General features: G+C 40.6%; 5 protein-coding genes across 6 annotated transcripts; 2 read left to right on the top strand and 3 right to left on the bottom strand.

Annotated features, from left to right (window-relative positions):
• Positions 1 to 240: 240 nt before the first annotated feature.
• On the bottom strand, positions 241 to 1,776 carry LOC134179904 (uncharacterized protein K02A2.6-like). The gene has a single exon (XM_062646924.1). The coding sequence runs from the start codon at positions 1,490 to 1,492 to the stop codon at positions 338 to 340; it is 1,155 nt and encodes a 384-aa protein (XP_062502908.1). The 5' UTR covers positions 1,493 to 1,776; the 3' UTR covers positions 241 to 337.
• A 1,313-nt stretch (positions 1,777 to 3,089) lies between these two features.
• LOC134179903 (uncharacterized) lies at positions 3,090 to 4,465 on the bottom strand. Its single transcript, XM_062646922.1, has one exon. The coding sequence runs from the start codon at positions 4,415 to 4,417 to the stop codon at positions 3,110 to 3,112; it is 1,308 nt and encodes a 435-aa protein (XP_062502906.1). The 5' UTR covers positions 4,418 to 4,465; the 3' UTR covers positions 3,090 to 3,109.
• A 1,822-nt stretch (positions 4,466 to 6,287) lies between these two features.
• Positions 6,288 to 7,034, top strand: LOC134180539 (uncharacterized). Its single transcript, XM_062647712.1, has 2 exons — positions 6,288 to 6,627; positions 6,693 to 7,034. The coding sequence occupies exons 1-2, from the start codon at positions 6,304 to 6,306 to the stop codon at positions 6,930 to 6,932; spliced, it is 564 nt and encodes a 187-aa protein (XP_062503696.1). The 5' UTR covers positions 6,288 to 6,303; the 3' UTR covers positions 6,933 to 7,034.
• Positions 7,035 to 10,423: 3,389 nt separating this feature from the next.
• LOC134180007 (uncharacterized) lies at positions 10,424 to 15,580 on the bottom strand. Of its 2 annotated transcripts, XM_062647064.1 has the most exons (15): positions 15,514 to 15,580; positions 14,250 to 14,684; positions 13,279 to 14,190; positions 12,921 to 13,226; positions 12,658 to 12,803; positions 12,441 to 12,592; positions 12,350 to 12,386; positions 12,134 to 12,289; positions 11,462 to 11,529; positions 11,286 to 11,394; positions 11,174 to 11,221; positions 11,016 to 11,108; positions 10,836 to 10,949; positions 10,678 to 10,763; positions 10,424 to 10,615 (listed from the first exon to the last, which is right to left on the bottom strand). In XM_062647064.1, exons 1-15 carry the CDS (start codon positions 15,575 to 15,577, stop codon positions 10,435 to 10,437), a joined length of 2,907 nt encoding a protein of 968 aa, XP_062503048.1. In that variant the 5' UTR covers positions 15,578 to 15,580; the 3' UTR covers positions 10,424 to 10,434. The 2 variants fall into 2 exon arrangements, with proteins under 2 accessions (XP_062503048.1, XP_062503047.1); XM_062647063.1 differs by having other exon boundaries at positions 12,658 to 13,226.
• A 10,565-nt stretch (positions 15,581 to 26,145) lies between these two features.
• LOC134179315 (uncharacterized) lies at positions 26,146 to 27,149 on the top strand. The gene has a single exon (XM_062646181.1). It carries the CDS (start codon positions 26,373 to 26,375, stop codon positions 27,147 to 27,149), a length of 777 nt encoding a protein of 258 aa, XP_062502165.1. The 5' UTR covers positions 26,146 to 26,372.
• Positions 27,150 to 27,763: the final 614 nt, after the last annotated feature.

Raw genomic sequence — 27,763 nt, 5'->3', positions numbered from 1 at the left:
ACGCATGCGCAAACAGACTCCAAAGCAATGCACGCAGAATTGTACGCAGCGAGTCACATGTACAGTGCATTCGGTACTACTCGGCATGCAACTCTATTGTTAATCGTCATAATTACAATTAGTAAAACTCTTTGAAATAACTCACTAACTTGATAATCAAATGATCAAATATTTAAGTTAATAGTACTTATCATTTTTGTGTTTGCTCCGTGGACACAGGCTGGATTAGTTAGACTCACTTGTTATTACACACTACAACGCTCACTAACGTACTAACCAAATAGTGCTATGTCTAATTACTACATACCATGCCAGCAAGGTCTAATCTAATTAAGTGTCATACACTACACTCCTCTCCCTTTAGTCTTTTTCGATACCTGAGAGGTAGCTGTCTGTTCTCTCGAGTTGGATATCTCCTTTGACTGATTTCCTCCTGAGGTTCAGTTGCTCCATTGTCTGTGACTGGATCTTTAGTCTCAGTGGATTTCCTCATGATATGCTCCTCATCTGTAGTCTCCGTAGGTGTAAGTGTACTTGCTGGAAGTGTAGGATCTTCTAACACGGGTCCTGATGAATCTGGTACAACTGTAGCTGGCAAGATATCCGGTTCTTCTGGCAGAATCATTTGTGTATTGGTCGCATCTCTTGTTATCAAGTGATCAATATGAACGTATCCTATGTGTCCGTCTACATTTACCAAATAAGATGTTGGTCCCAGTCGTTGTGTCACTCTTCCTGCGAGCCATTTGCTTCGACCATCTCTTCTTGGATTCCAGACAGAAACAGTGTCTCCTGGACCTATTTCTCTTACATTGGTTGTAGCCTGGTTAAATTCTTCTCTTTGATGATCTCGTATCTTTTTTCCAGCTTCCGGTTTCAACAGACTCAGCCTTTTCCTAAGAGAACGTTTCATCAGCAACTCAGCCGGAGTCTTTCCAGTCGTACCGTGTGGGGTAGTCCAATAATGAAGTAAGAACAATAACACTTGGTGACTCCATGTTCGATCCGATGGCTTAGACTTCAAGCTCTTCTTTAATTCCTGTACCATCCTCTCCACCTGTCCATTCGTGGATAAGTGATATGGTGGGGTACGTTGATGGTGGATGCCATTTGAGCGCATGAATTTACTAAACTCCTCTGATAAGAATTGAGGTCCATTGTCAGTTACCATACAATATGGTATTCCATGAGTTGCAAATGTTCTTCTCATACATTCTACTGTCTGGCAAGCAGTAGTATTCTTGTGTAATTCATGGACCTCTGGCCACTTTGAAAACGCATCTACTAACAATAAATAGTGTCTTCCTCCGTACTCCGCAAAGTCTGCATAGACACGTTCCCAAGGACCTTCCGGGTATATCCAAGGATGAGTTGGCGTTGAAATTGCAGGTTTATTCCGTTGTTCCTGACACGTGGAACATGATCTGACTATACTCTCAACATCTCTGTCCAAGGCAGGCCACCACACAAAACTTCTAGCCGTCGCCTTCATTCACACCATTCCTATATGTCCTGTGTGTAGTTCAGACAATACTTGTTTTTGTAGTGAATATGGAATCACTACTCTTCCTCCATATATTAGACATCCCTCGGTAATAGATAACTCGGTTGACCTTTTGGCATAACCGTGGAGTTCAGGTGACCCATTGGTTGGCCATCCCTCTAGAGTATACTTCAATACTCTGCTAAGGATTGGATCCTTGACCGTGGCTTGTTTCACTTGGTCTGCTGTAACTGGCAAAGAGTCCAAGTAATTTATATGGTACGTAATTTCATTAGGATCGATCGCTTCCACGGGCAGTGGAAGTCTGGACAGCATGACCGCTTCTTGATTGTTTATTCCGGGAGTAAACTCTAAATCGTAGTCATACGCACTCAGTACTATTGCCCAACGCTGCAATCTAGCAGCTGCCAAAGTCAGGATCCCTTGTTTCGGTCCTAATATTTTAAGTAAAGGTCTATGATCTGTCACTAGCGTAAATTTATGTCCTATCAAATACTTGTGGAACTGTCATACACCGTTGATAAGAGCTAAGGCTTCCCTTTCCAACTGTGCATAACCTCTTTCAGTTGAAGACAATGTTCTGGATGTGAATACAATTGGTTGTTCAGTTCCATCTGACATAACGTCCGTTAAACAAGCCCCAATTCCTTCTGGTGAGGCGTCACACTTGAGTCGTAATGGTTTTGCCAATCGTAATGCGTTAGACAGCTCGAATTCAATAGTTTCTCTTTGCTTTTTTCAAAAGCTTCTTGTTGTGATTTCTTCCAAATCCATGGCGTAGACTTCTGGAGTAGTTTGTACAAAGGTTGGAGGGTAGTTGAGATAGTCGGTAAAAATCGACCAGAGTAGTTGAGTAAACCCAAGTATGACTTTAATTGAGTTACATTCTGTGGTTGGGGAGCCTCTCTAATTGCTCGATACTTACTCTCCAATGGTCTGAGCCCCTTCTCGCTAATTAGGTGGCCCAAATACTCCACTTCGGAAGTGTTGAATGGGCACTTCTCTTCTTTTAGTCGAATACCTCTCTTATTCAGTCGGTCCAACACAATGTCTAACTGCTGGTCATGTTCCTCCTGGCTACATCCTACTACCAGTATGTCATCTAAGTAGCATATGCATCCTGGAATGCCTGCTAAAATTTCATCCATGGCCTTTTGCCAAATAGCAGGTTCAGATGTGATTCCAAACGGCATCCTTGCATACACAAAGAGTCCCTTGCTAGTATTGATTGTCAAGTATGCCTGAGAGTCTGGGCTAATCTTCATTTGTTGGTATGCCTGTTTCATGTCCAAACGAGTAAAGACTCTTCCCCCTGCTAGGGTTGAAACAGGTCTTGCGGATTAGGCATTGGATAGCATTCCGTCTCTAGGTAAGGGTTCACACTAACTTTGTAGTCACCACATACCCGTATTGACCCGTCAGCCTTCCTTACAATTACAATACGTGATGCCCACTCGCTTCTGTTAATTTGTCGAATTATTCCCTCCTGTTGCAAACGGTCCAGTTCTTCGTCTACTTTACTGTGTAGGGCGTAGGGTACCGGTCGCGGTCTATGGAACTTTGGCACTGCATCCTGTCTTAGTGTAATGCGTGCTTCGTATCCGTTCAGTGTTCCAATTCCCTTCTCAAACAATTGGGGTATCTCTTAATATAATCGGTACCCAGCGTCTCCCGTGGGCTGGTCGGTCCGTCAACCCTAAATAACATGTGCCAATCCAGTCGGATCTGTGAAAGCCAGTTTCGCCCCAAGACTGCTGGTTTGTTTTGAACTTCAACAACTACCATTTTCTCACGTGCGGTCTGGTTGCCGTAACGGATTGAAGCTTTCCCCCTTACCGTCAGTCGTTCTCCGGAGTATGTCTGAAGTTTGACTCTACTCTTCTGTAACTTCACGTGAGTCAGAAAACGTTTGTATATGTACGCAGGTATCATAGTCATAGATGCCCCGGTATCGACATCCATTGTCACTAACGCCCCCGCAACTTCCACGGTGACTTTGGGTGAGCTCTGTTTGTCTGTCAGAGTATATATCATACTCACCTCGTCGTCTTCTTCGACTTGGTTCGTTTGGTGTCTGGACTTCGTCGACTTCGTTGCTTGCTTGCGGTTCTGAAATTCCGAGCCATAACTCGCTTGATACTTCTGGCCAGATTGCTTCCGTTTCCTGCAAGCTTTGGCCATATGACCTCTAACGTTGCAAACCCGGCAAGTGGCGCTCTTGTACCAACACTTTTCAGAGTCGTGATTGCGTCCATCACAACGATGGCAAACACGCTCTTCAGCTCTGCTATCCCTGGGAGTGAACCGCCTACCTCCGGATGCTTGCACTGTAAACGTTGTCTCCGCTGCTTGGTATGTTTGTCGACTTGGTTGCGGTTCTCCTTGCAACAATTTCAGTTCATGTCTTGCGGTTTCGTGCGCTTGAGTTAGCGACAGTGCCTTTTCCAATGTCAGGTCTCGTTCTGCTAGGACCTTCTGCTGTAGGCCTTCATGTCGGAGACTGCACACCAATTGATCGCGTAACGCTGTGTTCAGGCTGTCCGCGAATTCGCAATGTTTTGCTAAGCGGCGCAATTCTGCAAGGTAATTTGCAATTGATTCGCCCTCTTTCTGCTGTCTCTTATAAAATTTGAACCTTTCGGCAATGACTATCTTCCTCGGTTCGTACTGATTCTTCAGCAATGTGATGAGTTCGTCGAGGGTCTTATCTTGTGGTTTAGCCGGACTGACGAGGTTCGATAATATTGAGTACGTTGTTCCTCCGACTGTCGTGAGGAATATTGCTTTCATTTTGTCCGCGTCGACGATGTTGTTGGCGGTACAATAGAGCAGAAAACGTTGGTGATATTCATCGATCTTGTCACCTGGTTGGAGTGGTTCCAAATGTCCATACTTTGTGTGGCTCTGCGCCATCCTCGTGGCCAATTTTGTGTTTGCTCGGTGGACACAGGCTCGATTAGTTAGACTCACTTGTTATTACACACTCTACAACGCTCACTAACGTACTAACCAAATAGTGCTATGTCTAATTACTACATACCATGCCAGCTAGGTCTAATCTAATTAAGTGTCATACGCTACAATGATCACCTCTAAAAATGTGTACATATTTGGTAACATGTCATGCACTCGAATTTGTAATTTATCCTAGTAGTTCTTTCCAATTGCAATTTGTAAAATAAAGTTACAGTTAGCTAAGATAATTGACTTGTCTTGGTTTACACATTAATTTAAACTTGGTAGTGTCTACATATGAAAAAAACCAATTTGTAGTTCAATCTCAAACTGAATCGTACCTAATACATATATGTGTTTTCGAGACGATAGAACGTCTTGCAGAGAAGAAGAAGAAGAAGAAGACATAATATGTAAATATATGTGTGTACGTGTGACAGTATCAAAATAACAAGGCAACCAAATTTCTTACCTATTATATTGACCTGACTGAAGCATATCTAATGAACATGTGAAGATCACTATGAAGATCAAAAATCCCATCCACTTCACGATAAATTAGAACGGGATACTCAACAAATAAATTTGCATATATTAGGATACTCGATCTTTGCTAGCTACTTTCTCCAAACGGGATATCATTGAAATACAACAACATAAATTTCCATGCAACGTTAAATTAATTAACATAATGAAAATTCTCTCTGTGGCTGCCAATTCTGTGAATGAAATATACTTCATGAATGCATACAACGATAAATTTATTTACTAACAGCTAATAATCTAATCTGCTCGTCTGGAGAACGGGATGGTGGGCTTAGTATATATTTGTGACAGTATCAAAATAACTGGGCAACCAAATTTCTCACCGACCTGTCTGAAGCATATCTAATGAACATGCGAAGATCACTATGAAGATCAAAGATCTATAATGAATATGCAAAGTCTTTAAGATCAATACTCTCACCAAACAATTTGAGACTTCCTTAATTAAAGTAACACAATTTTGGCTATCTTAGTATATATACATAAAGTTGAGTGGATCACTAATAACTTCCGTGATAGCTAGCAAGTTGATTAAGATGGGTACTTAGAACATGCAGAGCTATGATAATTCTTCCTGGGAAAGCGTCTGCATCAGTGCAAGTTTCCACTACAATGTCTAGATAATTTAGACCAGACTAAACATCATAGTTTCTCAGCTGTAAGCGAAAACAAGAAGCTTGCTTTCTTGTAACCAAAATATCATGAAAGTATAGATTGAAAGGCAGTACGTAGTTTCAGTGTATTGTTTACTTATAACTTATCTGATGACCTAAGGACTCATAGCGAGAAATAGATGCATATTTATGTGTGGTTTCTCTTTTCATAGATTGGGGATCTTTTAGTAAGCATTACCAGTATGTCGTTGTTTGAGTTTGCTATCTCGAAAAGAATGAAATTCTAAGATTAGGGTTAGTTGAAGTATGCAATATTTTGTAATGAATTAAAAGGTAATACGGATTGCTTAGACTTATTTTAAATCATTTGTCTTTGTGGTTAGTTATATATCTTGCCTTCTCTCTGCTTTGTTTCTTGTTGTATTCTTCTGGGACTTTTTGCAGAGAACAAAGAGATGCCAGGTATGCCATTTCCTACAAATTAGCGGTCGTGTGATCACGTGCACGACATGAGGTAACTGTTTGGGAAAAACATATTTATAAAGCAGCACGCTTCGTACTAAAATTGTTCCCCATCCAGTAGGTGGGTACACTTTCCCTGGCTCTAGTTTACAGACTGTGCACCCAAACCCCTTTTTCTCCATTTGAAGTTTGGAAGTCTATCTGCATATCTTGCACTCTAGAATGTGGTCTCTACTGGTCACCCTCATTTTGTGTTGTGGAACTCTCATCAGCCACGGTGACAAAGTATCATGGATACCTTCGACCACCAAGCTTTCTGCAAGCTATAGGACTAGACAAGAAAGATCACTGCCGAAGAAACTGTCCTCTAATAAAGGTTCTAGTAAAGATTCTGCAGCTCTTTCCTTGCTTACTTGTCAGCGACAACTTGCAAGACTATCGATTGCAATGCACTCTTCCATACGTTACAACAGCAACGCTTGCTCTCGTACGAGTTACAGAGTAACTCTGAGGTACGGTCGATGCAGACGGCAAGTCGAGACAAAGGTATAACTAAGCCTAGACTAGATCTCACATATTGATTTGATGTAATGTATGGTATTTCCTTCCAGTTGTGCTATGGCATGTGTACAAGCTACTCGCGTCTTATTTCAGAGACATTCGTCATTTCAGCGATGAGGCTCCGAGATCTAGAACGAGTTGAAAGGGGTTGCTCTTACTGCACACACGTGGGGAACATTAGTATAAGAAAGTACCATGTCAACTGCATTGTGAACGGACGGTACACCAGGAAACTTTTCTACATTCCATGGATTGAGAGTTGCAGATGTAGGCCTTGTCTCACTATATAAATATCTGAGAATAAATGTATGTCTGATTTGGTTTGTTGGACAGTTTGTGTGTTGGATTCATGCGACTGTCGTAGTCTAATTACGATATAATGAATATTTGAAAACTGGTGTGTGTGCGTGTGCGTGCGTGTGTTTGTGTGATGGCTTAATCTACAAAAGGAGGCAAGTGTACGTAGCAATACATACAGCATGCACTTCTAGTTTGCCAAGCTATCAGTGCATGTATAAGATGTCCACATCTAAATAAACATGACTTGCACTGTTTTTCCATGAAAAAATTTTCAAATGGGCTCAAAAACATTGATTTGCTTGTCGTTCTGTGATAGACTTCCTGTCTACATCATAGGCTTCAGTCATTATCTAGCCAAGCCAATCGCTTCTAAACACATGACTGTGTGATCTATTTTTATTTCTATCACTTTCAAGGCGGGGGCATTATGAAACTGTTGTGCATGGGGTGTCCCCATGTTTGCTCATTTGCATAGTGCATTTGAGTTGTGGATACACTCAAAGCAACTTACTGCATGATGATAACTTCCTAACACCAAGAGTATTGATTCAAACAATTGCAAAAAATTATCACAAGAAGTTTGGAGTAGTTCAGTTGCGTTGTATTCTTGAATTTCTATTATTCGCACCAACTGTTGACTAACTGATTTCGTTCACCGAGCACTTCTGAAACATCACGAATAAATTATGACAATTATAAAATTGTTACAAGTTTGCAACTGTTTCGATTCGATACTTTGTTTTCTTGACTTTTACAGCTCGGCCAGATTCCATGCATTCGAATGTCATAGGGGGACTGTTTTCGGGGACTGTTTTGTTTACAAGCACTATTTCGTTCATATTTGTTGCAGATATGTTCACCGGGGACTATATCCTTGGGTTCACGCATCTTGAACCCGTCATCATGGCAGGTACACGGGGATTCACCTTCAAGCATCAAGGCTGACCTCGCTCACCAATCCCTTCCAAAAAACAACGAAACTGTTAATTATAATTTGGTTAATTAAGGGTCGGTTTTGCGATCTTGAATTTTTTGCATCAAGTGTACATGTGACCGCGTTTGGTAAGATGCATAGCAAATCGTGTGTACATCACATCACATCACAGTGGGCGTGGTCTAATTCAAATTGTATGTTCGACTGCATTACCAAGCGATAGATACGTATATATTACTATTTCTCTTTTGCTTGACACTCTAGAGCTGAAAGTCAGCAATACTGAACGTCAGCAATACACATTATGTGCACATAACGTCGTGTAAATGAGGATAATTATTCTACAGCTGAGACGCCATGCATGCATTTATTTATACATTTTGTGCGAATGAGATCTGAGCTGTAAGAATTCGAGGAACCTACGCAGCAATGCCAGACTATAGTTGCAACAATTTTAGATTTATATACACTTGTTCAAACTTAATTAATTATTGCTTGGAAGACGCATGATCAGCCGTTTGCATTAATTAGGTGGCATCATATCACAACACTCGGATGCAAGTAGCGACCGATGCGCGTTCTGAACTGCTACATTCACTGTAGATCAAAGACTATACAATAACGTTATTACAGCATGCATGCCACTGCATGTTCATGGAGCTCTGACGTACAGTTTAATGTTTGCTTTGCTAAGGTTGGTCTTGCGTGCTTTAGTGTGCCAATTATGGACATGTACTGTACCTTTGGTGCGAAATAAAGTAATCATCATCATTACCACCACCACCACCACCACCACCACCACCACCACCACCACCACCACCATCACCATCACCACCACCATCACCATCACCATCACCACCACCATCACCATCACCACCACCACCACCAGCACCATCACCATCACCACCACCATCACCATCACCACCAACACCACCACCAACACCACCACCAGCAGCACCACCACCACCAGCACTACCACCAGCACCAGCACCAGCACCATCACCAGCACCATCACCATCACCAGCACCATCATCAACATCACCATCACCATCATCATCATCATCATCATCATCATCATCATCATCATCATCATCATCATAATCATCATCATCATCATCATCATCATCATCATGTAACGTCGACTATTACTTTCTTTTATATAGACTGCATGTTATTTTCTAAGAAAATTCGAAAACAGGCGTTTATACATGTAGAATGGTGTCCAAGGTGGGGGCCCAATCTCAATGCGCCATTGCTTTGTAGCCAGAGGAGTGTGATTACTAACGTGCGCTAATGCCACGCCTGTCGAACTTTGCTCTTTGTAGAAACTTTCTAGCATGGTGCTGCATCCATATGGACCGTGTCATCTTGTCCAACGAAATCACCCGCAGAAGGACTCATACAACACTTACATCCGATATTTTTTATACATTTTTATTATACATCTGACATCTGACACTTACATAGAACATTTGATATCTCCCACACGCTAATTATAAAATCACATGATTGTCTATTAATATAATTAAAGAATAGATTAGTGTAAATGCAATGAAGAAGTGTCAACAAAGAACAGCTAGTCTAGTGTCAAACTAGATTAGTAAAATGGCTGTCCTTCACACGTTGTTGTATTACAGTGCCCGAGTCTAAGAGCCATGCGACTTACGCGTTATATTTCTCGTACATTTTTTCAGCCAAAGAAATGGTCCATTCTAGTCTGAAAATCAAAGTTGAACTACGAAGATGAACTATTGCAACCCTTATGCAAATACCTAAACCTTACAATCAGAACAATAGCAACCACCAGCATCAAGTTTCCGTATGCTAGACAAAGAATCTCGTATTTGATACAAATGGTCCCGTATGCGGTACACATAGTCCCGTATCCGGTACACATAGTCCCGTATTTGGTACCAATGGTCCCGTATGCGGTAACTCTTCTTCGCGTACGTTCTGCACACACAGTCCAATGTCATCGTATTTGGCATTTACAGAAAATAAAGAACGTGTAAATTACATTAGATAAAAAATTACAGTAATTTACAAAATTTAAGCTAATCAAATACAATTTTAATTAAACAGAAGCATAAAATCTTCTGTTATCTCTTTGGTTTTAATTAGAAAAGATTGTATTAATAGATATTTCAAAGTTTAGATAAAATGTTAAAATTTATAAAGTAAAATTTAAAAATTTGGATGTGCTCAACATATTAATACATTTAGAATATAATCAGCTATTTTGATACATCTATTTATAGAAGTATTAATCAGGTATTGCTTGTACGGTATAAACTGTAAACTGACCAAAGAGATAACATACCAAAGATACGTTTGAATATAAAGTATCACATACAATGTGCTTGCAGATCTAGACTTCAATTTCAATTAAGTTAGCGGGTATTATATGCCACACGTATACAAAATCATCATTTTATGTAATACGTAATTTTCTAGCAAAATAGCTTTAGTACCAATCACTCAGCTAACTAGAATATGTATCCCAAAATTTGAAAGATTTTCTACACGTTGCGTACCAGTAGTTATACGACGTGTCACGATCAATATTTTGCATAAATGTGTTGCAAGTCTGTGTAACAGTTTTCTGACGCGTCCAACGCGTCTCCTAGTTTTCCTTCAATCCCCTTCTCTTCTTTTCTGTTTGTCAAAAGAAATTCGTCAGCTTCTTGAAGCCTCTGCACGATATTTCCAAAACTCGGTCTTTCATGGCGATCAGGATGCCTGGCAACATAGGAAATAGCAGTAATCGCACAACCAAGACCTACATGTGTCTGTACACTCACCAACAGTCAATCATGAGATGATAAAGAGAACGAGAACATCCCGGAGGAGGAGAAAGGCGATATCCAATCTCAATCTTCTTCATCAACTGCGCAGGAAAACAGTCATTTAAATATATAACTGCAAATATAATCTTGCTTTCTTAGCTACGTATAGCCACCTCGTTGTTTTTCATGACACCGTAAGGACGTCGTGCCAACGACCACACTTCATAGAGGACAACTCCATAGCTCCACACGTCACTGGCAGACGAATATTTTTTAAAATTCAAACTCTGATCAGAAACATACAGCAAGCGCGCATTAGTTCACCCACCAAATAACATTTGATCGATTTATACCTCAGGAGCACACCATCTTATTGGGACTTTCCCGCCTTTTGTCACGTAGTAGTTGTCGTCAGACACGTCACGTGTCATGCCAAAATCTGCCACCTACGTATACGTCAACATAATTTAATTTTTTGTTAATTAGATAGTTGTAGTTAATATTTATATACCTTGCAAGTCAGCTCTGCGTTCAACAAAATATTTCTTGAAGCCAAATCCTACATGTAGAAGTAGAACTGTCGTTTATGGTAATTTTAATAGTCTCATTGGTCTAGCACTCACTCTGTGAACGAACAATTTGCGTGAAAGATATTCCATTCCACTTGCAATATCACGACACATTTTTAGTAGCGTCTTGTCAGAACCTGAAGGGCAACATTGTCCGCTACGCCTATCAAATTAAAACAAAACAAGTTGATTACGCGACGCAACATTTTCACGCTACACTTGCTGCATACTCTGGTCTTTGTTTCACAAGGTAGTGATTAAGATCACCATTTTCCATGTACTCCAAAACCAACATTATCTATAAAAATTGACAATATGTTTATCAAAATTACCATGAAACTACAAAATTTCCAATTTGATTAGTAAAGCGTACGTGCCAAATTGTTAAAATATATCACTAAAATTTGGTACTCCTTTCAGTATCTTTTATCCGAAAGGTCGAGAACGTGCGGGACTTGCTGACATTTTACCATGACGGATTCCGCAGTGATCATTGACATGCTAGGCCTCTGGACACGCTAGATCTCTGGACACGCTATACTGATAATCCTTCGACATTTAGGTGCTAAGTGCAGATAATTGCAACTAGTGACGTAGAAAATGTAATACGCGGCACTAGTGTGCGTGTCTTGTTGTGTATTAGCTATTAAAGTTATCACTCAGCAGTTGTAGTCAACATTGTGTCTTCCCTCTTCTTTTGTACCAATCTAACAGCATACTAATAGTCCTATCAAGAAAGCAAGCAGCGATATTGGCTACCACGTGTTGAGTATGCATGCATACGTTCATCAAACTGGCCTCTCCTGGACCACCAAAATTTTGGGGCTATATACAGATTAATCATCGAAATTTGTGGTTTAATAATATATGGAACATTTAATATTTAGTGATATATACGGTACCGGAGATCCAATGGTGACAACACCGTGAAGACGGACAACATTTCGATGCCGAAATTGTCCGTTAATTGCTGCCTCACGAAGAAATTTGACGCGATCATCAGCATTGGCTTCATTTGTCAGAGTCTTTACCGCCACCGCCAGCTTCTCTCTACCATTCTAAAGACAACTGTTACTCACCACATCAGTTCTTTAAAGAATACACCAAGCTATACGTACCACTATCCACACTGCTTTCTCTACCACGCCAAACTCTCTGCACAGAAACCAATGCAGTTATTTTAACATCAATGTTATGTTAATCGTTTACCCTGATCCGATCTCTTTCCTATCGGTGACGTCACGTCGGTCGATCTTTCTAAATCTCCTTCCCTCAAGTTGAACGTAAAGTTCCCGTACGGTAGAAGCCGGTTCCCAGTATATATTATCATCATCGTTTCCATCTGGCGACGTTGTGCATATCTGTACATATAGACTTGTTATTGAACGTATAATATATACACAACTAAGCTAATCGAGTTGCTGACGTTTTGCTCTTTTGAAGTTTCCTCTAGAGTATTCAACTTCGTCCGCGTCCCATCTGTAATGGTCAGATAACCGTGTTGCTGGTCTTCTTCTTCTCTCTCTTTTATTACTAAGGGGTTGAGAGCATTCAACTCCGTCCGGGTTCCATCTGTAACAGTCAGATAACCATGTTGCAGGGTTCTATCTGTAACAGTCAGATAACCATGTTGCAGGGTTCCATCTGTAACAGACAGATAACCGTCTTGCAGGTCTACTTCTCTCTCACTCATTAAGGGGTTTGTAAAGCTACACGCTAGATATCCATCCTCGTCTTCGATTGGTGTTTCTGTTGATTTGTTTACTATTGTTGTTAAAGGCCTACAGTATCCCTCCACGTCCATCGCTATTTCCTGATTAGTAAAATTAGCGTCTGTCGTCGTACTTGCACGTTGTTCTGATGCTCGTGTTGGTTTCTCTATCATTCTTGTTGTGAGATCATAGTAGATGTGCACGTCCGTTGCTGACCCGCTTTTAGTAAAGTAAGCGCCTGTCTTTGGAGAATTACCAAAAACTTTGTTTGCGTATTGTTTCTCTAGGAATCACAATGTCAATGAACGTTAGAATAAAAGCATTAACTATCCTACCTGCCAAATCTGATTGAAATGTTATGGAAGCCCGCTTGCTTGCTCTTCTTTTCCAGAGTAAACGTGCAAAAATTAGAAATACGATTACAACAATAGTTGAAATTGAAGCAGCAATTACTGCGTAAACTATCGTGTTTGAAGAACTTGAATTTGCTATCGAAATCACGTATGGTGTCGTTGGTGTCATTTCTTCACGTGACGTTGTTGCTGATGTTGACTGTTTGGAATTGTTGGAGCTAGAAATTTGTGTTGAGAGAATTTGTGACGTAAATTTATGTTTTGTGACCATCGCCTTTGTAGAACCACGAGGCAAAACAGATAAAGGTGTAGATACAAGCGATGCCAAGAGATTGCCGTTTGAACGGCCAGTAGACGTTGCTGACATGCGAGTTGTCGATTTATCTGATCTTGTAGCTTGTGATGATGCAAGCGTAGAAGTCGTGGTAGACAGAAACCGTTGTGTCTTGACTTGAGCGGTTGTTCGTCGTGAAACAGTTGTGACCATCGATGGCGTTCGAGTTCCAGTTGATACAAACGAAGAAGTCGTGGTAGGCAATAGTGTGCTACCCTGAGCAGTGGTTGACAATGATACGGTTGTTGGTGCTGATTGCGTTGTAATTGAAGCAGACGTAGAAGTCGTGGTAGGAAATTGTGTGCTGCCTTCAGCAGTGGTTGACAATGATACAGTTGTTGGTGCTGACGTAGATTGCGTTGTAATTGGAGCAGACGTAGAAACTGTAGTAGACACTAACTGTGTGCTGCCTTCAGCAGTAGGAGATGATACAACAGTCGTTGCTACTGACGTCGATTGCGTTGTGATTGAGGCAAACGTGGTGGGACTTCTGGTTGTGGAACGATCCCTAGTGGCTGCAACAGTGGTTGACGGTGCAGTAGATGTTTGCACTGAAGATACTAGAAAGCAGCAAGATTGCTCTATACTTTACAATACAATAATTATTACAAGTTCATACCAATAGTAGCAGAAGGGTTGGTAGTCGGTACTGGTCTTTCACAAACGTAGTAATACTGGTTAGTACACGATTCATGCTGCCAATTACTGTTGCTACTCATTCTTATGCAATCTTCGGGGTCGTCGTAGTCGTAGTCACCGTCTTCGTCGTTGTCGTTGCGTCGTCGTCGTCCTGTGTTGCCATTCCAACGATATAAAATTGTTTTACCATCACTCCAAGAGTTGGCGTCTCTGTCTTCATTCACTCCTATCCAAACGTGACTGCCGTTTGTCAAGTTATACACCACAGTATTTTCACTGTCTGACACGATAGATACGAGATGTCCGCTTTTATTGACACAATCAGCTTCAGCATTATCCCACGTTTTAATCGTAGTAAAAAGTCGATAGCAGCTACTTCCACTGAGAGTCCATCCTGACGAACAACTTGAAACTCCTACTCACAAATTGTATTACAACGGTAAAACAATCAACACTAGATGAATGTCTTCTGAATCATTAGCGCTAACTTAATATTACCTATGCAGCGCACACGTGCAAAGTAATCGGTTCTCATCAGATTGTGAAGATTTAATTAACTAAGCGTTGACAGTAAGAGTTGTAATTAATCGACATCAAACACACGAAATATGAAACAGAAGGTATGTAGAAACGTACTGGTAGCCGACAAAGACTCAGAAAAAGCGACTTTTGGACGAGGTTTGGGTATGCGTTGGTACACGAGGCTCTAGGTCGACTCCTCTTAATTAGTAAAGACTTAGTCGACAGACACGTTAACGTTGCAGACTTGTTTCTCTCGTAAACCGCTGCGCAACCTGTTTCTTACTTCTGCCAACGTTTTTGGCCAATCTACCGTCTACGGGGGCGCGTCAGCGTCGACAACTCAGACCTAGAAGACACACCCATACATGCATGCGAATCAAATGCAGAGCGCACGGTATGCGTGCTCTGCGAGCTCTATTTTCGTCGCTATACTGTCAGAATTTGCACCGACCAGCTCTCAAGCTTCCTACTTGTTGAAAGCTCGAAACAGCTGCGGCGCTATTCAAAGGGGAACCTCACGTGAAGAAGTATAGCGCAATCGTGAAAGTCGCAGCAGAAACACAAAATATTACAGAATTGCAAATACTAAGCAACGCAAAAAAATTAGCCGCTAAATCTTAACACCTTAACACCTAATTTGACGCCGTTATCGTAATAGACTTGCAGCTACCAGCACAATCATGCAATACGTCTATAACATAGACATACCAAATGTGACTAACCAGAAAACGTGTGTAGAGTAAGAGCAACGAAGAAAACCAGAACGTTTGCTGCTGCAGAATTCATGGCTCCTCCCACATGCTAACTATAAAATCACATGATCGTCTATTTAAAGAATAGATGAGTGTAAATACAATGCAACTATTTCTATGGAATCCCGTGACAATGTCAACACAGAACAACCAATTGACTGTACAGAAAATACAGAAGATGCCACTTGTTTCAAATCCATAAAACATTTAGCATAACACGTAGTGTACATGTTGTGTCAACGTTAATCATAATTGTTTAACTAGCAATTCAGCAATTACTAATTACTGATTTATATTTATAAATAGCGCAGCGCTTGTTGAAGAGGCAAGCGGCTTTGCTTTGCTATGTGTCTAAACCATCCCTGCTGCGGCTGTGAGAGGATGCAATGACTAACTTCTGGTCTCACACAAAATCCGTAGCATTGATGTAATTAGCCCTAGTGAAATAGAAATGTGTAAACTAGACCCTAAGAGCATAATCTGCTTTGCTCGGTTCACATCATCTGCTAGACACAATAAATTAATGTAAAGAGAGTTAACTAGTTAATTAAGGAAGAGTGTATGTAGAGGCCACAGACGGTCACGCCCATAAATTTTATCTGGGCCATGGCCCGAGGATTGGGTCATGCCTCGATGCCACTGCATGCAATGCCAGATAATAGCACGAGAGGCACAGTTTACGACACAAAACGTCATACTGCTAGAGTACGACAGTTTCTACCGAGAAAGAAAGTACTAATTAGGACTTTCGAAACTGCATGTGGATACAATGTGATTATTTATGTGCCGAATAATCCACGGACCATTGGGCGTTCCATGACTGACTGAACTCGGCAATGGTCAACCAAATAAAATCAAAAATTGAAACTTAAAATAAAAAATGAAAAACTTAAATTAAAAACCGAAAATAAAGATATGACAAATAAACTGAAATTTGATGACCAAATTTGAATTAAAAACATTTGACAAAAAAGTAAAAAATAAAAAATAAATTTTTGGGAAATTAAAATTTACATTTTGAAAAGTAAAAATTAAAATGGCCGGATAAGTCACGTACCGTAGAACAAAGGTATTTAGATGAGGTAGGTGCTTAATTAAACTTAAATGCAACAGTTATTTGGTCTCAAACACGAAAGATCTATAATAAACGTAAAAGCTCTCTTTTCTAGTGCTCGTGTCTTGATGATGCGGTAAGACGACATTAGCGTTTGGCTTCGTTCAATCTGGTATCACGTTGTATGAGAATTAATTAATTACATTGTCGGTGAGCGTCGCCAACTTGTTCCAAACCAGTTTTACTACTTCCTTTGATTGTATTTAGTGACGACGCGCACAATCCATTGTCATAGTCGCGTAGACTTGCGATAAGAGAGGATACTCTGTTGCGTTAAGGTGTAGCGTCTTCCTTTTCTAGCCAACAATATCCATAATTATGTGTCTACAGCTATTCTAGCGATTAACTATGGGCTGTTGCCATTCGAAATTCGTACGAGCTGAAAACGGCTCGTTGGCAGAGGTAAGGAAAGTGGCTGCGTGTCGCTGTGTTGCTAGAGACACTTAGGTTGCCAACTTCATTGATGACGTCATAAAGTAAAGCGTGCGTTAGAAAAGGAGTTGATCGATTTGTTGTATGGTCTGTTTTAGATTTCTGCAGCTGGTACGCCGACCGATCCACGTGAAATAGTTCTCAGAAACGGCGGAAGGCTAAGGCGTCAGAATTCCATTACAAGTATCGGACTTATCGCTATCTTGTTGATAACAGCTCGTTTGTTTGCGTATCGTTGTATTATGTGACATGTGACGTATTGTTCTGTTCTAGATGGAGAAAATCAGGAGAATGAATTGCACAATGCTGCATTTTCCACAAACTTGTCTGCTTTCAGTTTACCAAACGGTATTAAACTATTGATTTCAATCATTATCAACGGTGTTTAATAAAAAGATATATGAATGGATATTTAAGGTGAAAGAAGAGAAGAAACACAATTCAATGGGGATGGTTACATCATTGAAGAGATTGACGAAAACGAATTTCGTTCTGATTTGGCAAACATGTATGCACGCTTAGGATTATTCAATCAAGGTACCAGTAGTTTGAAGATTGAAGAGATCGACGAAAGCGAATGTTCTTCTGAATTGGCAAACTACACAAGAACTAGAGGTGAATGCATTGATAGATTTAGTCAACGTGTGTGTGTGCGTGCGTGCGTGTGTGTGTGTGTGTGTGTGTGTGTGTGTGTGTGTGTGTGCGTGTGTGTGTGTTCGCTTGATGCTACTCTTTATATTCAAATACGTTTACGTAAATGTGTTGTATTGTAGTAGATGATGAAAAGTCTGTAAAGACACCAGATTGTATGACGAGAGTAAACGTAAGAGAAAAAGTTATTAAGTTAAGATGGGTAGAAGCAGAGTGTAGATTTGTAATTTTATTATTATTATTAGAATATTGGAGCAAAAAGTCATGTTGACAGTCCATTACCTTCTATCAGTGTTTGCAATATTGCTCAAAGTGCTCTTGCATTTTCACTGAGAAATCATGTAAGCAGTGAACAGGAAGTAGTACAACAACTGTGCGCACGAAGTTGGACAACTAGAAGTAAATTATATTTTGTTTATTATAAATGTGTGCATTTGTAGGTTTTTGCGCGGTAGTTTTTATTATAATATTATACGTGTGTAGCCATAGAGTCGTGTGTGTGTGTGTGTGTGTGTGTGTGTGTGTGTGTGTGCGTGTGTGCGCGCGTGTGCTCCTTCTAAGCTCTAAAATGTTTTTGTTTAGGAGTCGCTGGTATGGAGAAAACAGCAGTGGTCGACAAAGCGAGTGAATGCGTAGAAGAGGTCCATGGAAGTCCCGTGCCTACAGAGCTACGACATACCAGCAAGGAAGCTATCAACAGTGATGGTCGAAGCGCTCCAATGGCATCACTTAGCGATATGGATGGAATGATGAGAGAAAAGGGAAAGAAGGAAGTCAAGTGGCAAGGGGAGCAAAAAATTCTCCTTGAGAAACGAGGTATAGTAATTGGAATCGCTTTTTTCTTTGATATACATTTTAGTTGTTTGCTGTGTGAATGTGCGTTTTTAAAAAATCCTTTTTCTTGTGTACAAATATTTCTTTATATTCAATTGTTTATAAATATCTACGTAGAGATGTCTGACTTGGCGCAAAGTGCAAGAGTGAATGACGAGACTGAGATTGAGTCTTCCATGCATGAAACGTGCGGAGAAAAGAGCAGGAACGATGAGTCTGCACCATCGAGTGAAGACGGTGTCAACAGTGGTGTGACGCTTGAGAATGGAAAAGATGAAATGATGGGAGAAACGAAAAAGAAAGAAATACTCTGGAAAGAGCTCATGCGTACAATTCGTTTCAGATCGCAAAGTATGTGCGTTAGTTATCTTAAGTTAGCTATGGAAATTGTGTGTGTAAGTGTGTGGGCATGCCTCTGTATTTACCTTTATATTTACGTCATTTAGAAGTTGTCTCTGACCTATTTGAGCTAATCATGTTTCCTGCACGTGTATACAGGAAGCTCTGACATGGAAGACGTTGCAGTGGGTGGAACGTTGGAAGAAATGAGTAAAACGATGGGAAACGTTTCTGAGCGTCTCGGTTCTGAGAAGTTACAATGGAGCAGCACGGAAGATGATCCATCTCACCAGGAGAATGTGAGCAGTCGCAGTAGAAGTGATTTGAGGTTGTCACTTGATGACAGAATAAAGAAATACAAAGGAAAAAGAAAAGTCAAGTTGCAAGACATGGAAATCAAGACAAAAGATACAAGAAAGGAAGGTACACTACCGGTAGTTGCGTTTGCTTGTTTTTCTTCTGTTTTTGTTAAATGTATTATACTTTAATTTAATACATCACGGTTTCTATGATACTAATGTAGTGGTATCGAACACCAGATTACAGTATCTTTTTCGTTGTGTTAACTTCATATGCATATAAGATCTTGCTGTTGTTCTTATGCGTGTGGTTTATTAGATGCAGTAGCTATGAAATGGAAAGATGTTGTGTTAGAAGACTTTGACGACACTATCGAGCCTTCAGGGAATCGATCACGGCAAAAAGGTAGAAGTGTTACTGCTCCATCCGATCGTTTCGGAATGAAAAACGTCGGGCAGATTCCTTTGAGGTTGGCCTGGAGCCAAGCAGAGATGCCGGAGGAAAGTTGGCAGATATGAAGAGAAAACGCCAACATCTGCTCGTGAGTTAATGGCCCCGCCAATGTTGCATGAACACAATACACGAATCAGACATATTTACGATAGTCGTCGTGTAGATGATGCCACTACTAGTAATGAGAGTGATGTGTCGCCTTATTGGCCTTTTCATGAATGGAGGGAGAATGGAAGTTTTGATACAAAAGAAGTTGCTTCGGGACGACATGGGCACACAAAGAAAACGAAGAGATGGAATATTGCTACGAGACTAAGAAGGCTATGGAAACGGCGAAGACCATCGGTTTCGCCCGCGCCAGTGACCGGTATATATGTAGTACTGTATACTATAATACTGTACTGATGTTTCTCTTTTTGCTTTCTGTACGGTACCTCATTGACGTGCAGTGTGATAAACATGTAATGATTGTGTAGCTGTAGCTACACAGTATCAATGTGCATGTATTGCATTGTAATTGATTTTTCTTCTATTTGTAGAAATCATAAAAGAACATGATGAAGAACTAAGTGAAGTGGCAGACGTTCGTCGCAACGACGATAATCTAGAAGCTGTCGACATGGAAAAGACATACAAAACAATCGTGAGGACGACGACCAACTAGAAGTGACACACTATGACAGTATTTTGATCTCTCCAGCCTCTCCCCCACTTCTCTTACCACCATGCCGTCGTCCATCCGATGGTACAGAAACAGACGAGGTGCTACCCAATCAACCAGCAAAAGTTTGATTATTTGAGGGAAGAGGCTGGCTTAACTTAACAGCAGATGCAAGACCGACAACAAGAATAGAGAATGTTGTTGTTACTGCATGCAAGCATAAAAACAATATAAAAATAGGGCATATAGTATAAGTAGTGGGTGGTATTCTATAGTATAGGTAGTGGGTGGTATATGTAGTCTCTAGTATAGGTAGTAGGTAGTCTATGTAGAATAGTGGGAGGTATATTATATCCGTGTACGTAATAAGTTTGAATTGTTTGTGTTAGTGTCAATAAACTATAAAACCACAAAGCCTGTGTCTCGAGTCAATGTCGCGCAGTAACTCAGAGTACTTGAATCGTTAGTAACTTTAATTTGTTTATTTAATACCTCATTGAATTTCTAAATTTTAGCGTAGCCAGTCTCTCTTAAGGATGTGTGTTAGAAAATCTCGTATCATATCGGTTAATCCCTTGTTGTTATAGTGTTCTTGGACTTGTTTAGAAACAATTTTTATGCCTTCTTCATGTGGAATGGAGGGATACAGACCCACAACGTCTATTGTGACGAGAAAGGAGCCTTCGTTGATTTCTTGCTGCCGTAAAAGAGAGAGGACTTGACCCGTATTTTTCAGGTAAGTTTGTGTTTCCTGAAGTATTGGTTGTAAATAATAGTCCGTGATGGCGCTTATCAGTTCCGTAGGGCCTGAGCGACCGCTGACTATAGGTCTTATATCGGGTAGGTCCTTATGTATCTTTTTAAGGGTATAGAAAAGTTGAGTACGGCAGCATTCCTTGGGTCGGCTTGCGTATTGGAATTGCGTTCGTGTGAGATTGCGGCGTAAATAGTGAGATAGGACAGTTGATTGGATCTTATCATATATAATGTCGGTGGTATTGTATGGTAATATTTCATATTTCGTCTCGTCAGAAAGATGTTTCTCGGCCGCTTTTATATAGTCTTGAGTATCTTCTACGGTAACGCAATTTCCCTTATCAGCCTTCTTTATGATAATGTCGGTTCTTTTTTTGTAAACTTGCGAATGCTCGCCTCTCGGAAGGTGATAAGTTGTCCCTCGTCGGTCTTATTGAGTGTAATTGGTGGAGTTGGCTTCTTGTGTTATTAATATATGTTTCCAGAGTCTTGTTACCACTATTGAGATAGGGACGTGTTGATTTAGGTTTAAACGGATCGTATATTGTATTTGGAGAGTCGTAGTACAGATATTGGATGCGCAGTCTTCTTGCAAAATCGTCGAAGTCGTTTAGTAATTGTTTATTTCCCATTGTGTATGTTTGTGGGATAAACGTAAGACCCTTGTCCAATACTGACAATTCCGCTGTTGATAGATTACAATTGGATAAGTTTACCACCTTGGACCCCACAGGTGCCCGGTATAAGCGGTGTTGATACCGGGACCTGCGGGCATGTGACCGTATGGATGTTCTATAGGTGGTAGACTTGCCCGTATCATCGGTTGAGTCGGTATCGCCGGGTAGTATTGTGACACCGGACGATAAGACATCGGTACCCATGGCGGAAGTGTGTTTGGGATCGGTACCGGATGGTATCCCGCCGCCGTACCTAAAAAATATTGATGATGGTCGTTCTCCTTGTTGATTGAAAAGGTAGCAGGTTTTTCATTGTTGCTAGCCGTCCTCGTCCCGTCTCAAGTGATTTGGCTCGGTATCGTCCTCTTCTCCACGTTAGGTTGAGGGTTTCGGGTAGGGTTGTTATTGTTATTATATGATGTTTTCTTGCTCTTATTACTTGTGTTCTTTCCTGATCGTGGGAAGGTGCCGGCAGAGGTTGATTTAACGGCAGTAGATCTAGTATTTGTCTGTTTTTTGGTAGAGTTGGTATTTGTCTTATCGTTTGTCTTGATGTTAGCGGACTTCTTATTGTTCGTAGGATTGTTCTTATTCTTCTGAAGTGAATTGAGTTTCCATGATCTTCTTTTCTTCAGTTTTTGTTGTAGAGAATCCGCTTTGTCGTTGAATTTCTTATGTTCCCTGTCAGATAACTGTGTATCTAATTCGTTTATGATGTCTATGATATCGTCATCGTACTGCTTATTGAGCGCGTTGACATGTTCGAGAGCCAAATCAAGGAGTTCTCGTTCTGCTTTTTGTAGAATCTCATTGTGTTGTTTACGAAAAGTATCATCAAGTGACATCACAGCAGGTGGTTTATGAATCTTGAAGCCTGTAGGCATAAGTTGTTGTTCTTGACAGGCACCCAAAAATGTCGCATGATGATCAGATCTTACGGAGTCTAACATTAGATCTTCCAGATCCTCCTTGAGAAGTTTAATCTCTGTCCTAGTGAGAGATTTCTGTATGTTAGTAATATGCTTAGAAGCGTTGTTGTTGTTGTTAGTGGTGGAAGTGGATTGAGGGTCGTGGCTCATCCCATTAAGGTTAGGGTTATGAGATGGGGGTTAGCCCCAGGGGGAGCACTCCGATCCTCAGCTGATCTGATTGGATTGTTAATTTTTGTTGCTTCTGTTGTTGTTGTCATTGCTGTTGTTGTCGATATAATATTGATGAAAGGTGTCGTCACAACAGGAGATGTTATTGATGATGTTGTGGCGATTGGAGTAGGCAGTGTCGTCACAGCAGTTGATGTTGTTGATGATGTGACGATTGAAGAAGATAATTTGGTTGTTGACACAACAGGAGGTGTTGTTGGTAATGTTGTGGCAATTGGAGTAGACAGTGTCGTCACAGCAGATGATGTTAATGATGTGACGATCGAGGAAGATAGTTTGGTTGTTGACATAGCAGTCGGTATAGAGAATGGTATTGTTATGAATGGAATATATATCGGCGGGAGGGTAACGCCCATTGATGTTACGACCGAACTTATGTCTTTATTTAATGTGTTATTTGTATCGCGTTTATCTAACCTCCTCATTATGCCGACCGGTGGTGGTGGCTCGTCGTCTCCAGTAGACGCTTCGTCTTCCTCCTGAAGAGCGGCGAGAGGGACAGCGATGTTCGTTCCGGTTGGATCATGAACAATTGGAGATGATGTGATGCTTGGATGGAAATCTTTGAACGACGCCGCATAGATGGATTGTTCGTCGTCGTTGTTATTACGTTTGGCACGCCATACGGTTCTAGTGGTCGCGCGCGTGAGCATCGTAGACAGTAGACAGTGATTAAGTAAACAATGATTGAGTGAATCGTAGCAAACGTTTCGTCTATTGAAATTAGACTTCATCAGTACAAGTTTAAGTTTACTACCATCTAAAACATGAATAAAACTGTCATACCGTAGAGACTTTGTCAATACTACTGGTGAGATTCACAGTAAAGTAAAGAAAAGTGAAATATAGTCTAGTACAAGCAAAAAAGACGTAGCAAATACGCCGAAATGCTAAATGACTGAAAGTGATTGACTGAGCTATTTGACTGAATAGCGACGTTTAGTGACCCGTATATACACATAGTATAGTTAATTAACATTAAATTACAGTATATGAGATGTCGTACATGGGTAGATACTTCGGTAGATACTTCGGTTGTTATTTTCTTTTTTCAAAGTCTTGCTTTTACAAGTTTATCGGCGATGTTCACTCCCCGTCGGTAGGCCATACGGGGAGGATCATCCCCGAGACGTCTACATAATTCGAAGTTCTCCCTCACTGTTTGCCAATTTTGGTGTATTATACGTGATAGATATTTGTGGCATCCTGTATATGTTGTCACAAAATTAGGTCGATTATTATTATTATTATTATTATTAGTTGGACGTAATTTTTCTTCTGATTGTTGTCTTTTATCTGACTCTTTGACCCAGCGTTGTAATTCTTTATCTTTGTATCCGCGTTGACCGAATTTCTTAAGAAGATTAGCAACGTCCGAGTCGGCGACTTCTGGGAAGGTTGTATTTCTTCTGTATCTAGTTGTTTCTCCCAGGACGATACCTTTAAGGGTGCCTGGTGGATGGCAGCTGTTGCACATGACATATTGATGAGCGTTCGTGGATTTCGTATGTGTTCTGGTAGAGATCATCCAAGTGTCATCTATTTTGATTTTATTGAGATCGAGATCAAGGAATGTTACTTGTGTCTGAGAGAATGTCCATGTGAATTTAATATGGGGATTAAAGTGATTGAGTTCCTCCAGAAAATCTATAAGTTCGTCGTAGCTATTGTCCCAAATCATGATGATATCATCGATATAGCGATACCATAGTGTTGGTTTCGGTTTTGATATTCTAGCTTTATTGAAGAAGTCGATCTCAAAGTCCCACATGTAGAGACATGCATACGTCGGGGCAGCTTTTGTTCCCATCGCTGTTCCGTGTATCTGACGGTAATATTTATTATTGAATTGAAAGACGTTATCTTTAAGCTCTTCGCGCCTGACGCATAGTCAGATGTCACTCTGAGCGAGGTACCAGACCGCCTTCTTCCGATGCAAGTAAAGTCTGGTGGGTGGCTTACGTACGTCTGCTATCGGTAGTGGTTGGAGGGGTTGGTAAGATAATCACACCACTTACTAACAAATGAACGATAAAAAGCAATGTAGATACACTATCATAATTATTTATAAGTAGACAAGTTGAGCTGTTTCTACTTGAAGGCGCAATTCGCCTTTTTGGCACAAATCAACCGCTAGGTAAACTTTTGATTTTAGTAATCAACACAATGCAAATGATTACATGCAGTTCTTGCACTTTGCGGGGGGTTCCACGGGGTAATATGGCTGTGACATCATTGGCAGGGTGTTTCGTCTTGCATACATCTACCACAGACAGCCCGTTAATCTCAAACATCTTCCTACGCCACTGTGTACCTGTGGGTTAGCGATCTCCAATGATTAATGCACGTTGGTCATGTGATCTAACTAATGCACGTTGACCACATGAACTAACACACGCTTTCCACGACATCGCGGAAAGTGTCAACAAAGAGCAGCTAGTATAGTGTCAAACTAGATTAGTAAAATGGCTGTCCTTCACATGTTGTTGTATTACAGTGCTCGAGTCTAAGAGTCATGCGACTTACGTATTATGTTTCTCGTGCATTTTTTCAGCCAAGGAAATGGTCCACTCTAGTCTGGAAATGAGTACTCAACAGGCACTCACACGCACACACGCACACACACACACACACACACACACACACACACACACGCACACACACACACACACACACACACAGCTAGTTTACGTGGGTATTTTTACAAAATCAGAATATGTATTACTGAGTTTAGATAACGGCATTGCTAACACGGTTTTAAAAAATCATAATACTGTAACTGCTATAGTTGCTACCCCATGCAGCATGCACGTCACATGTTGTAAATGACGTTCTCTGACTCACGTGCCGTCGGTCTCTATAACTGATCTGCTGATTGATAGAGTATATTAATCTTGCCAGATCTTAAATCTTTACGAGACGCAGCTGTTGAAAACGTTTCAGTCATCGGATTTCGCAAAGCATTGGTACTATACAGTGGATTCAACTGCATATCGTCTGATGTCTTTACATCCATTGTATTTGACGCGTTGCTCTTTTTATATTCCCTATTTGATGAAGTTGCTGTAAGTTCCACGTCATTTGCCCACCCATTTTTAGTAAAGAAAACGTCTGAAATTGTAGAATTAACTACAACACCGTTTGCATATGATTTGTCTAAATATTATAGAACAGAATCAGATAATAGTAAACGCAAGAGAAAAAACAACAATGTAATACCTGTCAAATGTTTATGTGATTGAATTGTTTTAAAATCCGACTTTTCTGCTCTTCTTCTCCAGAAGAGAACGACAGAAATTACAGACACGATTAAAACAATAACTCCAATTGCAGCAGCGACTGCTGCGTATATTGTGGTGTTCGAAGAACTGGATTTTGCTTCATTTACTATGTGTAGTAGATTTGTAGTCGGTTGTGTCGTTGTTTCACGAGTTATTGCTGACGTTGAATGAATGGAATTTGTAGCACTAGAAATTTGTATTGTGTGTATTGTGTGTATTTGTGACGTGAATTCACGGTTCGTGACCATAGCCTTTGTAGAACCACGAGGCAAGACAGTCAATGAAGGTGTTGAACGAATCGTTGAAGAAAAAGCGTCATTAGTGCGAGCAGTCGTTGTTCTGGACATACCTGTTGTTGCTCTTGTAGCCTTTCTGGATGACGCAGGCATAGTTGTGGTGGGCAGTTGTGTGAAGACTTCAATAGTGTTGGGACGTAAAACAATCGTGCTCACTGATATAGATCGCGTTGCAATCGACACAGACGAAGAAGCGGTGGTAGGCAATTGTGTGATACCTTCTGACAATAAAATAGGTATTGATGTTGAACTGGATCGCGTTGAAAGTGAGGCAGACATAGTAGTTGTGGTAGGCAGTTGCGTACTGGCTTCAGCAGTGGTTGGTTGTGATGCAGTTGTTGGTACTTACGTAGTAGCTTGTGTAGTGCTTGATTCAGACTTAGAAACTGTAGTAAACACTAACTGTGTGCTGCCTTCAGCAGTAGGAGGCGATACAACAGTCGTTGCTACTGATGTCGATTGCGTTGTGATTGAGGCAGACGTGGTGGGACTTCTGGTTGTGGAACGATCCCTAGTGGCTGCAACAGCGGTAGATGTTTGCACTGAAGATACTAGAAAGCAGCAAGATTGCTCTATACTTTACAATACAGTGTGGGATTTTGGAAAAATGCTTACATATAGTGATCTCACTTCCCGTTACCTAGAGTTGTAAAGTGTAGGGGTGAGTGGCAATACGGTACGGCTGAGTACTTACATAATCATACATAATTCGTAGAAAACTAACATAAACCTTTCTCTAGGAATACTTTTAACTATACAGTTTAAATAATTCAAACAACTATATAGGGAAACATGATGAGGTCGTCTACCTACAAAGTTCTTTGGACTGTTGACTGGATAGCTGACGCAATGCTTATGGAAGGTCATAAGGTTCCAAACCAGCCCACAAATTAACGTCACTGCAAATAGTAGTGGGTTCTTGCATGAGCGTGAGAACAACATATGAGGAAACGGAGATTAAGCTTAACGCGCGTTAGAAAACGCCACACTGATCTCAATAATCGCATTAAGGTAACACGCGTTACGCCTAATCTACATCTGACGGTTAGTAGTAATTTAATTTTATGTTGAGTGAGTTAAACGTTAATTTATTTTATTTTGTTCTTGTTTAGTACCGTTGTTGTTGTTGTGCTTACTTTTAGTAGAGATGAGAATTATCTCTATGCATCGTCATGGTTGGCCCTGCTACTACATTCTCTAATCTGCGTAATTGATTTAACTACAAATATTTGGAGGCAATAAATGTCATAACCATTTCTAGAAGTC

This window comes from Corticium candelabrum, chromosome 5, assembly GCF_963422355.1.
Source record: "Corticium candelabrum chromosome 5, ooCorCand1.1, whole genome shotgun sequence".
NCBI lineage: Eukaryota > Metazoa > Porifera > Homoscleromorpha > Homosclerophorida > Plakinidae > Corticium > Corticium candelabrum.
This window is presented reverse-complemented; position numbering and strand designations above follow the sequence as displayed.

Coding starts and splice junctions, on each gene's coding strand:
- LOC134179903 (XM_062646922.1), bottom strand. CDS start 4,417: ATGGCGCAGAGCCACACAAAGTATGGACATTTGGAACCACTCCAACCA.
- LOC134179315 (XM_062646181.1), top strand. CDS start 26,373: ATGGAATTTGTAGCACTAGAAATTTGTATTGTGTGTATTGTGTGTATT.
- LOC134179904 (XM_062646924.1), bottom strand. CDS start 1,492: ATGAAGGCGACGGCTAGAAGTTTTGTGTGGTGGCCTGCCTTGGACAGA.
- LOC134180007 (XM_062647063.1), bottom strand. CDS start 15,577: ATGAATTCTGCAGCAGCAAACGTTCTGGTTTTCTTCGTTGCTCTTACT. Junction 12,387..12,440: donor AGGAAAGAGATCGGATCAGG/GTAAACGATTAA, acceptor GTTTCTGTGCAG/AGAGTTTGGCGTGGTAGAGA. Junction 11,222..11,285: donor GCAAATTGTTCGTTCACAGA/GTGAGTGCTAGA, acceptor TTCTACATGTAG/GATTTGGCTTCAAGAAATAT.
- LOC134180539 (XM_062647712.1), top strand. CDS start 6,304: ATGTGGTCTCTACTGGTCACCCTCATTTTGTGTTGTGGAACTCTCATC. Junction 6,628..6,692: donor GACGGCAAGTCGAGACAAAG/GTATAACTAAGC, acceptor ATTTCCTTCCAG/TTGTGCTATGGCATGTGTAC.